This window comes from Rhinolophus sinicus, linkage group LG09 (genome assembly GCF_036562045.2).
Source record: "Rhinolophus sinicus isolate RSC01 linkage group LG09, ASM3656204v1, whole genome shotgun sequence".
NCBI lineage: Eukaryota > Metazoa > Chordata > Mammalia > Chiroptera > Rhinolophidae > Rhinolophus > Rhinolophus sinicus.
Window position 1 is genome coordinate 80,150,037 of NC_133758.1, and position 14,171 is coordinate 80,164,207.

The window sequence follows — 14,171 nt, forward strand, 5'->3', positions numbered from 1 at the left end:
TGTAGCCATAATAAAGACAAAGTTTAGGGGAAACATTGGGGAGTAATTAATTAGAAATTCAATAAATTGAAGAAATTAAAGAACATCTTTTTAAATTATTTCTTTTTGTGAGAAGAAATTCAAGTAGTATTTTACTCTTGTTTTACAGAAAGAGTTATCAAAGTCTTGACCAGCTATCAGCTGAAGTTAGCCTTTCTCAGAGTTCACTGGATCCAGGTCCATCACAAGAAGGAGATGGAAAACAAGACACATTAAATTCAATCAGTGAAGGTAAGGGGGAAAAAATTTATTTGAATATTACTTTTTCCTGCACGATCTATATTTTGATTGCAGAGGATTACTGAAGAACAATAGTGATATTTCTGTGAAGCATGTTAAGAATTAAGCTACCAGTATAATTAAAAGTGGTCTGCTCATGTGTTTGTGGCAAACCTTGAAAGATTATCTGTAATTTTTAGTTTATTTCCTCACTTCCTGTACTCTTTTCTACCTACTCCAATTTTGTGTCTCTACCATTTACTGATTTTTACCAAGGTGATGTTAATCACTGCCATATTGCTAACATCAGTTCTCTGTCTTCATCCTCTTAAACTTCTCAGCAGCTATTGATGCAACTTACCACTTCCTCATTCTTGAGTCACTTTTGGGAACCTTGTTTACTGAGTGTTCTGAAAAACTTGGGGAATAAACATAAGAATTCTATTTTTCCTGTTACTGCTTTCAGCTATGCTCTTATCAACCACTCTTTCCATTGGGTTGCATCGTCTTGAACAACATCTTGGTCCAATTCCATAACATTTCAGGCAGCTTTCAATGATTATATTTTAGTTTCCAAGACTCAACCTATTCATTTTCAAACTTCAGTGGCTTAGTTGGTTCAAAGTTCTTTTCTACCCCCAGCATAGGCTAGAGCTGTGACTTTGGATTGGACAAGTGTTGCTGGTATGATGATATGGTGCTCACATCTTTTCTCTCTACTTCTTCCCAGTTCTACATCTGCTGCTGTGTAGTGAGAGCTCAGGAGAGACAGATAATTTCTTACTTCAGGGGAACCTGAATTCCTCTGCAGCTCCAGTTTCTTCCCTGTCTTCTCACATTGCAGTAAATGGCTCCACCATAGGCATTAGCCTAGATTCTACTTTATCCCCTTACAACTGTAAGTCAGTTTATTAGCAAGTCCTGTCAGCTCTCCATACAACACGTGATATATACATTGACTCACCATCCTCCCCATTACTGCAACCCAAGTCTGTGCCACCTGGGCAAGCCTGCTGGGTGGACTATGGCCATGGCTTTTTCATTGTCTTTCACCTCTCTTTCTTGCCCCCTCATAGTCCATTTTCCATACAGAAATCAGTGATCTTTAAAAACATAAATCAGGAACTATTATACCCCCCACTTAAAATTCTCCAGTGGCTCTCAATGACAATCAGAATAAAATTCAAACTGCTTATCACAGCACTATAATTGTTGCTAGAAAAGGGTGAGAAGTCATTTTTTTCAAGAAGCATTTTATTAAGCCCCTCGTGTGTGACAAGTATCATGCTAGTAACTATTAATACTAGTAACCACTGTGTTTCATCAAATCTAACATGCTTGGGTTTTAAGATACATGTACCACAAAATGTACCACAAAAAAAGAAAAGAAAAATAAAATGCTGACAAACTATAATACATTTCCATATCTCTTAGCATTTTTTAATATTTATTTTAAAAGATGTTTTAGACTTTTTAAAAACCTGTTTTAGGAGTGTTTGAGATCTTGCTCCCCAATATATGTACTCAATTTGGCTCAAATAAATGTATACAAATAAAAACAAAAACGCAACAAACTCTTTTACTATAATTCACATAACATAAAATTCACTACTTTAAAGTGTACAATTCATTGGTGTTTAGTATACAGTCATGTACCTCTTAACAATGAGGATACGTTCTGAGAAATGTGTCGTTAGGTGAATTTGTCATTATGCGAACATCTTAGAGTGTACCGACACAAACCTAGATGGTACAGCTTACTACACACCTAGGCTGTCTGGTCTAGCCTATTGCTCCTAGGCAACAAGCCGGTACAGCATGTTACTGTAGAAAACAACACGAGATTAAACCAAGCACAAGAGAAAATGATACAATTGAGAGATACAGTAAACATGAGATGTGAGGCTGCCCACCGAACGTGGTATACTCTTTTACAGCAAACATTTTTTATAAGTAGAAAGAGTACATTTTAAAATAAGAAAAAAGTATAGTATAATAAATACATAAGCCAGTAACATAGCCATTTATGATCATTATCAAGTATCATGTGCTGCACGTCATTGTATGTGCTAGACTTTCATTCGACTGGCAGCGCAGGAGGTTTACCCCAGCATCACCACACACATGAGTAATGTGTTGCACTAAGACGTTATGACAGCTATGACATGACTGGGCAATAGGAATTCTTTTTGCAGCTCCATTACAATCTTACGGGACCACAGTCGTCCATGCAGCTGGTCACTCACTGACTGGAACATCCTAGGCAGTGCATGACCATATGACAGTCACCAGAACATTGCTGTCACCCAGTAAAGAGGCCCTGTACCTCTTAGCAATCAATCCCAATCCCTCCCCACCCCATCCCTTAGTAACTACTAATCTGCTTTCTGTCTTTCTGGATTTGTCTATTCTAAACATTCATATAATGAAATAATACAATATGTAACTTTTTTTGTTTGGCTTATTTGACTTAGCATAATCTTTTCACAGTTCAACTCTGTTGCTGCGTTTATCAATACTTCATTCCCTTTTAGGACTGAATAATATTCCATTATATGAATATACCACAATTTGTTTATCCATTCATCAGTTGGATGTTTGAATTTTCTACTTTTGCACTACGATGCTGCTATGAACATTCATGTACTAGTTTTTATAACATATTTTACTTCTTTTGAGTATATACCAGGAATGGAATTGGCTGGATCACATGTTTAACCATTTGAGAACTGCTAAGTTGTTTTTGTTGTTGTTGTTGTTGTTTAAAGATTTTTATTGGGAAAGGGGAACAGGACTTTATTGGGGAACAGTGTGTACCTCCAGGACTTTTTCCAAGTCAAGTTGTTGTCCTTTCAATCTTAGTTGTGGAGGGCGCAGCCCAACTCCAGGTCCAGCCACCATTGTTAGTTGCAGGGGGCGGAGCCCACCATCCCTTGCAGGAGACGAACTGGCAACCTTGTGGTTGAGAGCCTGCGCTCCGACCAACTGAGCCATCCAGCACTGGCTTATGTGGGAATCGAATTGGCATCCTTTGGCGTTAGGAGCATGGAGCTCCAACCACCTGAGCCACTGGGCTGGCCCAGCTAAGTTGTGTTTTGAAGTGTACCATTTTACAATCCCACCAGCAATGTAGGAAGATTTCAGTTTCTCCATACCCTCACCAACACTTGTTATTATCTTTTTTATTATAGCCATCCTAGTGGGTGGGAAGTGGAATTTCATGGTTTTGATTTGCATTGCCCTAATGAGTAACAATGTTGAGCATTTTTTCATGTGTTTATTGGCTGTTTGTATATCATCTTCAGAGAAATATCTGTTCAGATCCTTTGACCATTTAAAAATTGCATTGTTTGTTTTTTTATGGTAGTGTTTTAATAGTTCTTTATGTGTATTCTGGAGAGTAGACCCTTATCAGATATTATTTGCAAATATTTTCTCCCATTCTGAAGGGTTTGTTTTTCATTTTCTTGCTAGTGTTCTTTGATTCACAGTTTTAAGTTCTGATGAAGTCTTGTTTATCTAGTTTTTCTTTTGGTTGCTTGTACTTTTGTACTCATATCAAAGAAACCATTGCCTAATCCAAGGTCATGCATCTTTACACCTTTGTTTCCCTTTAAGAGTTTCATAGTTTTTAGATCTTACATTTAAGTCTTCGATCCGTTTTGATTTAATTTTTCTGTGTGGTATGATCGAAGCATACAACTTTATTCGTTGGCATGTGGGTATTCAGTTGACCCTGGTCCATTTGTTGAAGACTCTTCTTTCCCCCCATTGAATGGTCCCAGAACTCTTGTTGAAATATATCACATGTGGGTTTATTTCTGGCTTCTCAATACTGTCCCATGGGCCTGTGTGTCTCTGCCAGTGCCTTGTTGTCTTTACTCAAAGCCCAGACTGACTACTGTAGCTTTGTTGTAAGCTTTGAAATCAGGATGTGTGAGTTCTCCAACTTTGTTCTTCTTCAAGATTGTTTTGGCTATTCAAGGTCCTTTGCATTTCAATATGAATTTTATAATCAACTTATAATTTCTGAAAAAATGGGGAATTAAACTTTTGAAGGGGATTACATTGAATCTGTAGATCAGTTTGGGAAATACAGCAATATTTTGTCATTGTCAGTATACAACCCTTCCACTTCTTTGGTTAAATTTATTTCTGAATATTTTATTCTTTTAGCTGCTATTATAAATGAATTGGTTTTTCTTTTAATTTTCGGATTGTTGGTTGCTTCTTTGAGACTTTATGCATGGATTTTAAAATTAATTTCAGTGTTCTCTAGAAGGAAAATAAACGTGAATCATTTGTCAAAAACTTCATGTTCAGAGTGTATGTCTTTTGAATTATTTTTTGAACCAAAATGTCAGTGACTGTCTTTCCTCACAATATCATCTTCTGCCAACAGTGAACCATTTCCTAAAAAAAATACTCCACTGTTGTAAGGATGTCTTTCAAGTTACCAACAAATATCCTGCACCTTTTTATGCAGATACTTTCCTATTTGCCTAATTTATACATTCATTTTCTTCATCAATTAAATCAAATGCTTCTGTAAGTTAAACAGATTTTCTTCAAAGGTGATAGTTCCATGACAAATTGATGTTTGACATCTTAATGGGAATCCTGTGTGATGCATGAATCAGTCACTCCAATTGCTTGTTGCTTCAAAATTTATTTTATCTATTCTGAGGAATTTCTTCTACCTTCAATTATATACTTGGCATGTGACAAGCAATCCTTTGCATATATCCCCAAGCTTCATCTACTTGGAGATTTTTTCCTTTTCTTAGAAATTTCTTCCCAGGTACTGTGTTGTTCTATAAGAAAGTATGAATTGCAGTAATTTCTGTAAGGCTTCACTGGCTCTGTAGTAAATGAATATGATCAAGAATGTTTCTGAATTCAGAAGACTTGATTTCAAGTCACAGTACAAACAGATTACGATTACAGGATAATTTCCAGGCTCCTTAACTGAACTGTAAAGCCTTCTGTGGCCTTTACCCATTCCCCTAATCTCATTTCTTGCTCGTACCTCCCTCGGGTGTTAATGCTCCCCTCTGTGCTTTTGCTCATGCTGGTCTTCTGCAGAGCCCCTCTGGTTTTTGCCTCCTTGGGTATGCATGCCCACTAGGATGCAGTTCAGTAGTCACTTTCTCCTTGAAACTTCTCTAATTGCCCCTTACCCATACTTTCTGATTGGGTTGGATACTTCTCCTCTAAGCTTCCATAATACCCTTGAGTTACACTGTTTTCGCTGCACTTACTGCATTTGTTATAATTTTGTTTGTTACTGTTTCCACCATACACTAAATTCCCTGTGGGCAAGAAGTGGTTTTTAAATGTATCTTTTTATCACAATGCCCAGCACTGAGGGACACTCAGTGACTTCTACCTTCATACCATTTGCAGCAGTACCATCCGAAGACGTTTAGAGTCCAGATTCCATATTAAAACACTTAAAACAAACTGACCTTTATTACTATAAAACAAAATTCCATTTTCTGCTCCTGATGACTAATTTGTTTCTGCTAGGAACTACCAATCTCCCAGTAAGTCATCTGGACACAGGGTTTTTTGTTAGCCTTGACAAGTTCGTCCCCCCATATCAGTAAATTGCTTTTAAAATATTAACTCAGATTTTAATGTACTTGTTATGTTTTAATCCATTGTAATAATTTTATGTGTTTATATATACATATATGTATTAGCAACTGTTGACATCACAATATTCAAGAATATGAAATATTGGTAAAGTAGAAAGTTTTTAATGGTTTTAGGTTCTTATTGGTATTCTTCAAGGGCAATTAAATGTTTGTTAATTTTATCCTAATTTCAGGTAAAGAAGATACTCCCTCATTACTTGGTCTATGTGGGTCTCTAACATCAGTGGCAAGTTATAAATCTCTAACAAGCCTAAAATCTAATGACTACCTTGCAAGTCCTACAACAGAGATGACAAGTCCAGGCCTAACTCCATCCTGAAAAATTTTATGGAAAAGCCAAAAGATTTTGTTGCAAATGTTCTATTTACATAAGTTTGACTGATGGGGAAAACCTTTGGAATTTTATATTGTTCTGGCATGTCTGGAATTCTGTTACTCATGTTAGTGTTCAGTCCACTCCATGTAAACTTCTGAGTGGAAAAAAAATGTTCCTGGTATTTTTCATTTTAAAATTCTTATATTTGTCACTGAGGAAGTTTAAAATGAATAGGCTTAAAAAACTTTCAGAGATCCTCTAACTTAATAATCCATTGCAAATTTTACATATTTATTATTCAGCAGCTTTTCATATATTTAAATATGTCATCATTGCCAGAGACTGAGTTCAAGGTTTATTCCAAAGACAAGCTAAGTATTTTCTTTCACTCTTTTATGCAATGATTAAAATTTCTAAAAATGACCAATTTCATTTTCATTTTCTTCCTAGGTCCTAATGTTTAAAAGCCTTGTTTTTAATATGAGAATATTCTCAGCTGCAGTTTCACAGTGACTTAACTCAATTTTTCTTTAACAATTATTTTGTATCAACATTCCATTTAACATTTTATAAATTTTGTAGGACTGTGCCTTTAGGCAGTTAGGGTCACAAGGAAAGTATTTTAGGCCAGTTAGGTAAAATGAATAAATTTCTTATCTTTGTTGTCCCAAAATTTTCTTCAAAGGTTATCAATTAAAAAATATTAAATATGCCTCAAAATTTGGAAACATTAGAAAATAGAGACCAGGTGTTCAAACAAGTATTTGATCAGGAAAGATTTCAAGTTCAGTTAAGTACTTGAGAAGCTTTTAAATTAGGATCAGTAGGGTAATCAACTATACTTAACAACGTCTGGCATACAGTACTGCTTTTTCTCCCTCGTGTGCAACAATGAATTGTATCATGTATGTCTCACAGCTTCTATCATTTAGTTGCATTTTAAAGTTAATGTTAAAAATCCTTGCACTTCTACAGGTTAAAAGTTTTCTTTTTTAAAAAAGCTGTGAGCCGTATTTCTAGTGTTTTTGCAGTTTTTGGAACTATACATCTTGTCCCTAAAAATTCCACCATACTAAAAGACAAATGTGTTAAGTATATTTTCTGTAGTAAGTTATGAGTAAAACATGGATTAGCTGTGCCAAAGAAGTTTTGTACATTGTTTACATGAAGAGGCTACAATACTTATTGGGGACTTTAAGTGGTATTTTGTTTAATAAAACATTACATTCAAACTTGGTAGCTTTGATATATAGAAAGAATGTTCCTCCTAAAACAATTTTTATTGAGAGGAGGCAAAAAGTGCTGAACTTACCACATTCATTCTTTGTATTAGAAATGTAGGAGTGTGGTGGTTCTCTGCAGTCTTCAGAGCTTTGCTCTCATAATTTGGAATTTAAGATAATAAATAGTAACAAGGCTAGTCTTATATGTAAGACAGTTCAAACAGTGTCATTTCAGGGACAAAGGAGGCCCAGAAGCCCTTAAAGTAGGTTATCTTAGATGTACCAGAACTACTCAGAGGTTTCTTCTTTTAGCTTAAGGCTTTACTTGTAGACATGCAAATATTCTTGAGCTGTGGTACTTTATATCTTAATTCTGTACACCTTATTGTGAATGAGGTATCCAAAGCAGTTTTCATTCAGCTTGGAGGATGAAAGGTAGGTATGAAATGAGGACAGATGGAAGCCTTGGGAGGGGAGAATGGAAATGGTTAAGGAGGGGAACTTCAAAACTTGTAGGCTGGCCTTAAGCACTATTGCTTTCCAAGCAACTATCAGAATAACATTTAAATGGTTTATTATTCATGGTCCATTCTCAACTAGACATTATCCTTCAATAATTTAAAAAACATCTTTGTTAAAATTTTTCCATACATTTTTATAATACAGAAATTCAAGGTTCCGTAATTGGTAAAATTTTTCAGATTTGTCTAATGGACACAGTAACTTGTGCATCTTAACATGCTAAATGCAGATTTAAATGACACCTGAGGATCGTAACTTTTCCTCCTTTCTTGGAGCTCTTGGTATAAAATTCATCTGCCAATGTGGTTAGGTTTCTACACAGTTTATCTCACACTAGTTATAGAGGTAGTTTGTTAATGTGTGCATGAGGAAACAACCGATGTCTCAATCTTTAGTTTTAAGTGGTGGTGTTTATTGTTCACAGGCCCTCCCCAAAATAGAATGCTGAATTCCATGCTAGTATTTCTATGCGTATTTTGTTGCCCTGATGTATTATTCTTGTTGCATGTATATTAAACATTTTGTATCATGCACTGGTGGTCTTATTTTGTCCTTGACGAAAAGTTACTTCATTCAGGTTGTGGACTGAACTTGTTTCAACAAATGTGGTAAACATGTATTAACACCGAAAATGCTAATATGAAAATGGTTTTGGAGAAATCCTTACTTTAACTATCAAATAAAACACATTTTATTGTTTTAAAAACCATGACATGCGTTAGAATACGCAGCATCTATTGAAGTGGCACAGTACACTAGCGGTTCTGGCAGTGTTACTGACTGGATTATGTAATAGCCAGTGTTTATTTCCTCACCTGTAAAATGGAAGCATCATCATCTCAGCACCTGTGTGATGCCATCAGGATGATGTCAGCGTTAAACAAAAGGTACGTTTCTAAAAGGTAAATGCCAAAAACAAGCTACTACAGTAGCTGAGCCCCTTGTGATTTTAGTGCCCCAAAGTGTTTTTGACAAATAGAATTAAATAATTTTTAATTAAGATAGGTATAAGCTTTCACTAAATGTTTCAATTGCTTTGGCTGCCATGTGGCTTATACTTAAAGATTAAGAAAGCATGTTAGTCATGTTCTGAAGGACTGCTTGTAAAGCAGGTTCCAGGAGAAATATCTAAAAGTATACTTTAAGATAATAGAAACAGTATAGCTAGTTAAGCACAAAACAATGGTAGCTCAATAATGCGATAGTCACAGATGTCTAGTTTATGCATTTTGCTTTAAAGAAAATGTCAGACACACAATTATGAGATATTTTGCAGAATCTTGGTTCTTCAGCCCAGCACCCCTTGTTCTCAGTATAGTTTTGTGTTGCTGATATGCTGTTTCTTTGTCAAGCATGAGGAGTTAACTTCAGGCTCTTGAGAATTTATGAGTTTGTTCTGCAGAAGGAAGGAATGTCTCCAAGGTAGCTGCCACCAGCTACTGGTGCCCAGGACTCTGATGTGAAAAAGTATTAATCTGTGACTGAAGAAACAGGCTTCTCTCTCAGTTCCCTGTAAGTGCCCCTCTTCTCCCTCCCCATTACAACTCTGCTGCTTGGTCCGGAACTGCAAAGATGGTCTTTGGACATTAGTCCGCTGTCATCCCAGGCTACCCGCTTCTGGAGTAAAGCAACCTTTCCTTTCACCCAACACATGCGTCTCCAGTATGGGCTTTCGAGCAGTGAGTAGATGAACTTTGGTGTTTTGTTTTTTCCCCAGTAACACTACAAATTATGATGGACAGAAACCTTAAAAATGCAAGTAAACTAAGTTTTTATTTAAGTCATCTTTATTAGATTTACATACAAGTTTTCAAGTGGTTAAAAATGCCTCACAACTTAGGAAATTCTTTGTTAAAGTTCCTATCATTAGGTAAAATCTCTAATTTTAATCAACTCATACATTGGATTGCCTCTGAAATATCACATTACTTCTCTGAACTTCAGGGCTCCTAAATTTTTAAAAATTAGTTCACTTTGCTCTTCCTTGTAGGCAAAGCAGCTTCTATTTTGTTTTGGCATTTCTTCTTTTTAACTGATAGAAAGGGAAAGATAAGATTCTATCAGTGTCATTATGGCACCATGGTACCTTTTAAAAATATATTTCAGTCCAAACCAAGCTTTTAGATTGTTTTAAAACAGACCACCTTATTAACAACTCTAATTATTAGAGCTGTACCAAAAATACTTCCTTGGTTTCCTGTTGCCGTATTTCTTCTCCATTGGCACACAAGGCCTCTGACTGCATTTCCAATCTGCCTGCCTACCACATCCCCATATACCCTTTGCTCAAGTGACTGGGACCACATCCCACTATTTGAGTGAAACTCCCACCTCCAGGTCTGTTTAATGGGTCACCTGTCCTTATCTTAGAAGCAGTTCCTGACCAGATCCTCTCCGCCCCCAGGCTTTGTGGACCTTTTCAATTACATCACTGGCACCCCTCTAGCAATCATGGCTCTGAAACATCCTTGAGGCCAGTGAGTTTCTGAAACGTCTTATCTCCAGTGCTTTTTATACTGCCTACCTACCACATAAAAGGTCTTAAGTGTTGAATGACATTAAAATATAAGAGCAGTAATTTATTTAAAAGTTCGTTTTGGAAAAAAAAAGAATAGACTAAAATTCCTCACATCTCTGGAATTTGTGCCCCAAGAATGGGAGGATAGAGTTTAAAGGAGTCATATGTGATTAAATAAATTTAGTGAATAATTTTCCTAGAAATAAAAGGAAAATTTAACTCCATATCAACTCTTTTCAAAAGTCAAATATGTATTATATGAAAAGTAGCAAACAATACTTGAATAAGACATTTCTTTTTAAAAATTTACATAAATATGCATGTGAGGAAATTTATCATTAATAAAATGAAACTACTTCCTTTCAAAAACATTACCAAGAACACAATTCCTAGCCAAACCCTTTTTGGTTGCTAATTTTTTTTAACCAAAGTTTATTAATGCTTATTTTCACTTAAGTATAAAGAAAACTGAAGCTTTTTTTCATCCAGATCCAGTGTATGTAATATGTGTTGGAGAAACTACTAGGGAATTAGGTTTACGTTATTTTAGCCATAAATGATAATTGTCCACAAGTGCAGTCAGTACTGGGGTGTACAGGTAGAAGTTTCTCTTCTGGTATTTTTAAGGGATGGTAAGTTGAAATATGTGACTGCATTTTGAGAGCATAAATCTGAATTCTGCTTTTTTCTACCAATCAGTTATCAAAAATAAGCATAGCAAAACCAAGTTAAATTTAATATTGTTAAACAGCAACGTTCAAAAGTTCATACATTATATGAAAATATTTACCTAGAAACACAGTGATAATTTATAAAATATTTTAATGAAAATATAAGTTAAAATCAAATACTTATATTTTTATACATATGGATGTTGCAAATTTAAGGTAAATCAACACAGGATAAAAACACAAAAAGTTACATACAAATCTTACATAGCTTTATTTCTGGTGAAACATATAAACTCTTTTCTACTGTAATACAAATAAATTACCAACACTCGAGATTTGTTACCTAAATATATTACCTATTTTAGGGAATAAATGCTTCACATTTTCATAAAACTCACAGAACGCAATAAAGTGCTTTTTCTTATAGTATGTATATCCTCAGAAAATCAAAAAAGTTTAAAAAAAATTATCATTTCCTGTCCTGCTGTTATATTCTTTGTATTTCATTCCTACAGTCATAAGTTAAGCTACGTAGGCATTAGCCTAAGTGACAAAAAGCTATTTCTTCAAGGAAACTACTGCCTGTTTAGTCTCTTGGTCTAGCATACTGTTAAGATGCTTAACATTGAGGGAAATTTTGGAAATATTGTGTGACTGATACTGTGTTAATATATCAAATTTGATAGAACAAAGCAATACGAGTCATCTAGAGAATGCCAGTGATACATGAATTACAACATGGCTGGAACGAGAGGACCTTCCTGTGCCAAAACATTTTCAGTAGTCTAAATACAATGTGGTTTTCCGTTGTACACCCAAGTTTTGGAAGAGAACATTTAATACAATCAGTAGAACCTCCCTCTCGTGCAGAAACAGGAGATAATACAGGATCTTCAGTCATCAAAAACAGCAGCATCTGCATCACACAAACGATTACATTTTGGTTCATAAAGATAAAATTGCCATACCTTTGATTTAAGAAATCCTAATACACATGGAGCCTTCAAACAGTAACAAAACCTACACCTAATGCATTCAAATTTTAAAAGAGTAACTAGTACATAATATTTGGTATACGTGTTATTTAAAGAATGCCTTCTATTATGTACTTTGTTGAAATACTTAAATACCTATGTACATGATTTAAATGTGTATAAAGACTTGGCATTTTTCTTCTAGACCCTGTATGCCAGTCAGCACACAATTCAGTGTTCTGAGTATCTGACACACTCCCAATAAGATTAAGTTAAGCCCAAACCTATACCAAACTCTCAGTGCTAAGATAATTTTTCTTTTTTTTAATAAAAAATGCTCAATGGTTGTGATTTCTGGAATATCTTTTTCAGTATCTCAAAATTAGGATAATTTCTTTTAAAATTAGGATTATGATTTAGAGGCAAAGTACAAATTCCTATTCATTTAAATTACAGGAAAGATATAAAATCATTGTAAGATAATGGTGAAAAAGATTCTTGCCTAACAGCCTCCATCTTATTATTTGGCAATGGTTGTTATTTCAAGTTGAAGCAGCATCACTGGTATTGCTGTTTGCGAGCATTTTGTTTCTGGAAAAAAACCTTTCCAAATTCATATGTACTGATCATAATGGCACAAGCAGGAGCAATTTTAATTAAACGGGGAATTAGGCCTGAAAAGAGAATAGAAAAAAAAAATCAAGATAAATTTTACCTTATTATTTAAAATGTAATTTATTTGGTTTCATTCTGATAATGATCAAATTAAATGAAGTGATATATTAAATGTTGTGCCATACTGGTGTCAAAGAACAAGCCAAACTCACTTCCAACCTCCTCACTTTAATTCCATGTTATTTTATACAGAAATTTTATTCCACGTTACTTTATACAGAAATTTTATCTTACTGATAGCAAATCTATTTAGCATTTTTAAATTTATAGCAAAGATGTTTAGGAGATCATAAATGTGGAATGTTTTCAATAATTTCCTGCTGAAAGTTAGGAAGGTGATAGATTTAAAAGTAAAAGTAAACATTTTATTCAATAATTTGGTAAAGCAAATATTTTTACCTGTAAATAATCCAGAAAACCCATTCTTAGCAACAATGTTCTTCATTATAGCCCAGGTTGACATATGCAGAGGCATAGAAACTAGATGTTAAATAAAGAAATGATACTATTATCAATTACCATTTAATTTCTAATACAGTTAAATATACACGAAACAGTATTTATGGCCTTTGGGGGTATATCATTTCATTATAATAAAAACATCTGTTTGCCTAAAGAGCTATTTTAAATCTTATTTATAATAGTTGCATTCATTAAAAAAAAACCTAGAAAAAGGATACAAGTTTAAAGGTGTATAGGACTAGATGCAATCTAGGAGGAATATACAGAGGCTTCTCCCAAACTGATGTTTGTTTCTTAACCTTGGTAGTAGGTATAATTTATACTTTTTTCCATGTCTTAAAAACTTTCATAATGCAAAATTTTAAAGATGTACAGAAATCTTCATGGGGTTCCCAAAGCCAAAACGAAGCCCTGATAACCATTTAAAATTTTTATTTCATACATTAAAAAAAATTTTTTTCCTAAGAAGAGGTTCTGAGGAAAATAGTTTTTCTCTCTAGTAAGGTTGAGCTTTATTAAAAAGCTATTTTCTGAATAGATGTGCCAGTCTTGAGATAAATTAGATCAAGTTCTGTCTCCTCCAAAAGGCAGATTTATCCTTAAACTAACAGTAACATCTCATTTATTTGCAACCACTCAAATATCTGGAACATAGAAAAAAATTTATAGTTTTAAGAAACCAGCAAAAATAGATGTCACTGAAGTTCAAAAACACAAAGCTTATGAATGAGCTGTTCCTGCACAAAGTTTGCTTACCTTCATTTTACCCAATGATTTTAACAGCTGGCTTAGCCCAGAAACTAGATGTAGAAACTAAAGTCTGCTAAGAAGCAATCATGCTACCCTGTGAACACTGAGACATCTGACACCCTGAAGATTTCAGTCTTTATTT

At 34.6% G+C, this 14,171-nt stretch overlaps 2 protein-coding genes across 8 annotated transcripts in view; one reads left to right on the forward strand and one right to left on the reverse strand.

Moving 5' to 3' along the window:
• Positions 1-8,510, forward strand: part of RUNDC3B (RUN domain containing 3B) — a 124,700-nt gene extending 116,190 nt beyond the window's left edge. For all 5 annotated transcript variants that reach the window (XM_074340687.1, XM_074340689.1, XM_074340688.1 and 2 more), the window contains 2 exons: positions 149-270; positions 6,092-8,510. In XM_074340687.1, coding sequence (XP_074196788.1) covers positions 149-270; positions 6,092-6,237 — 268 coding nt within the window. In that variant the 3' untranslated portion in view covers positions 6,238-8,510. The remainder of the gene's footprint in view (positions 1-148; positions 271-6,091) is intronic.
• Positions 8,511-10,545: 2,035 nt separating this feature from the next.
• The window catches only part of SLC25A40 (solute carrier family 25 member 40), a 33,919-nt gene continuing 30,293 nt past the window's right edge, over positions 10,546-14,171 (reverse strand). For 2 of the 3 annotated variants that reach the window (XM_019716200.2, XM_019716189.2), the window contains exons 11-12: positions 13,217-13,297; positions 10,546-12,816 (exon numbers count right to left, since the gene is read on the reverse strand). In XM_019716200.2, coding sequence (XP_019571759.1) covers positions 12,701-12,816; positions 13,217-13,297 — 197 coding nt within the window. In that variant the 3' untranslated portion in view covers positions 10,546-12,700. The remainder of the gene's footprint in view (positions 12,817-13,216; positions 13,298-14,171) is intronic. The other variant, XR_002136208.2, reaches the window with a different exon arrangement.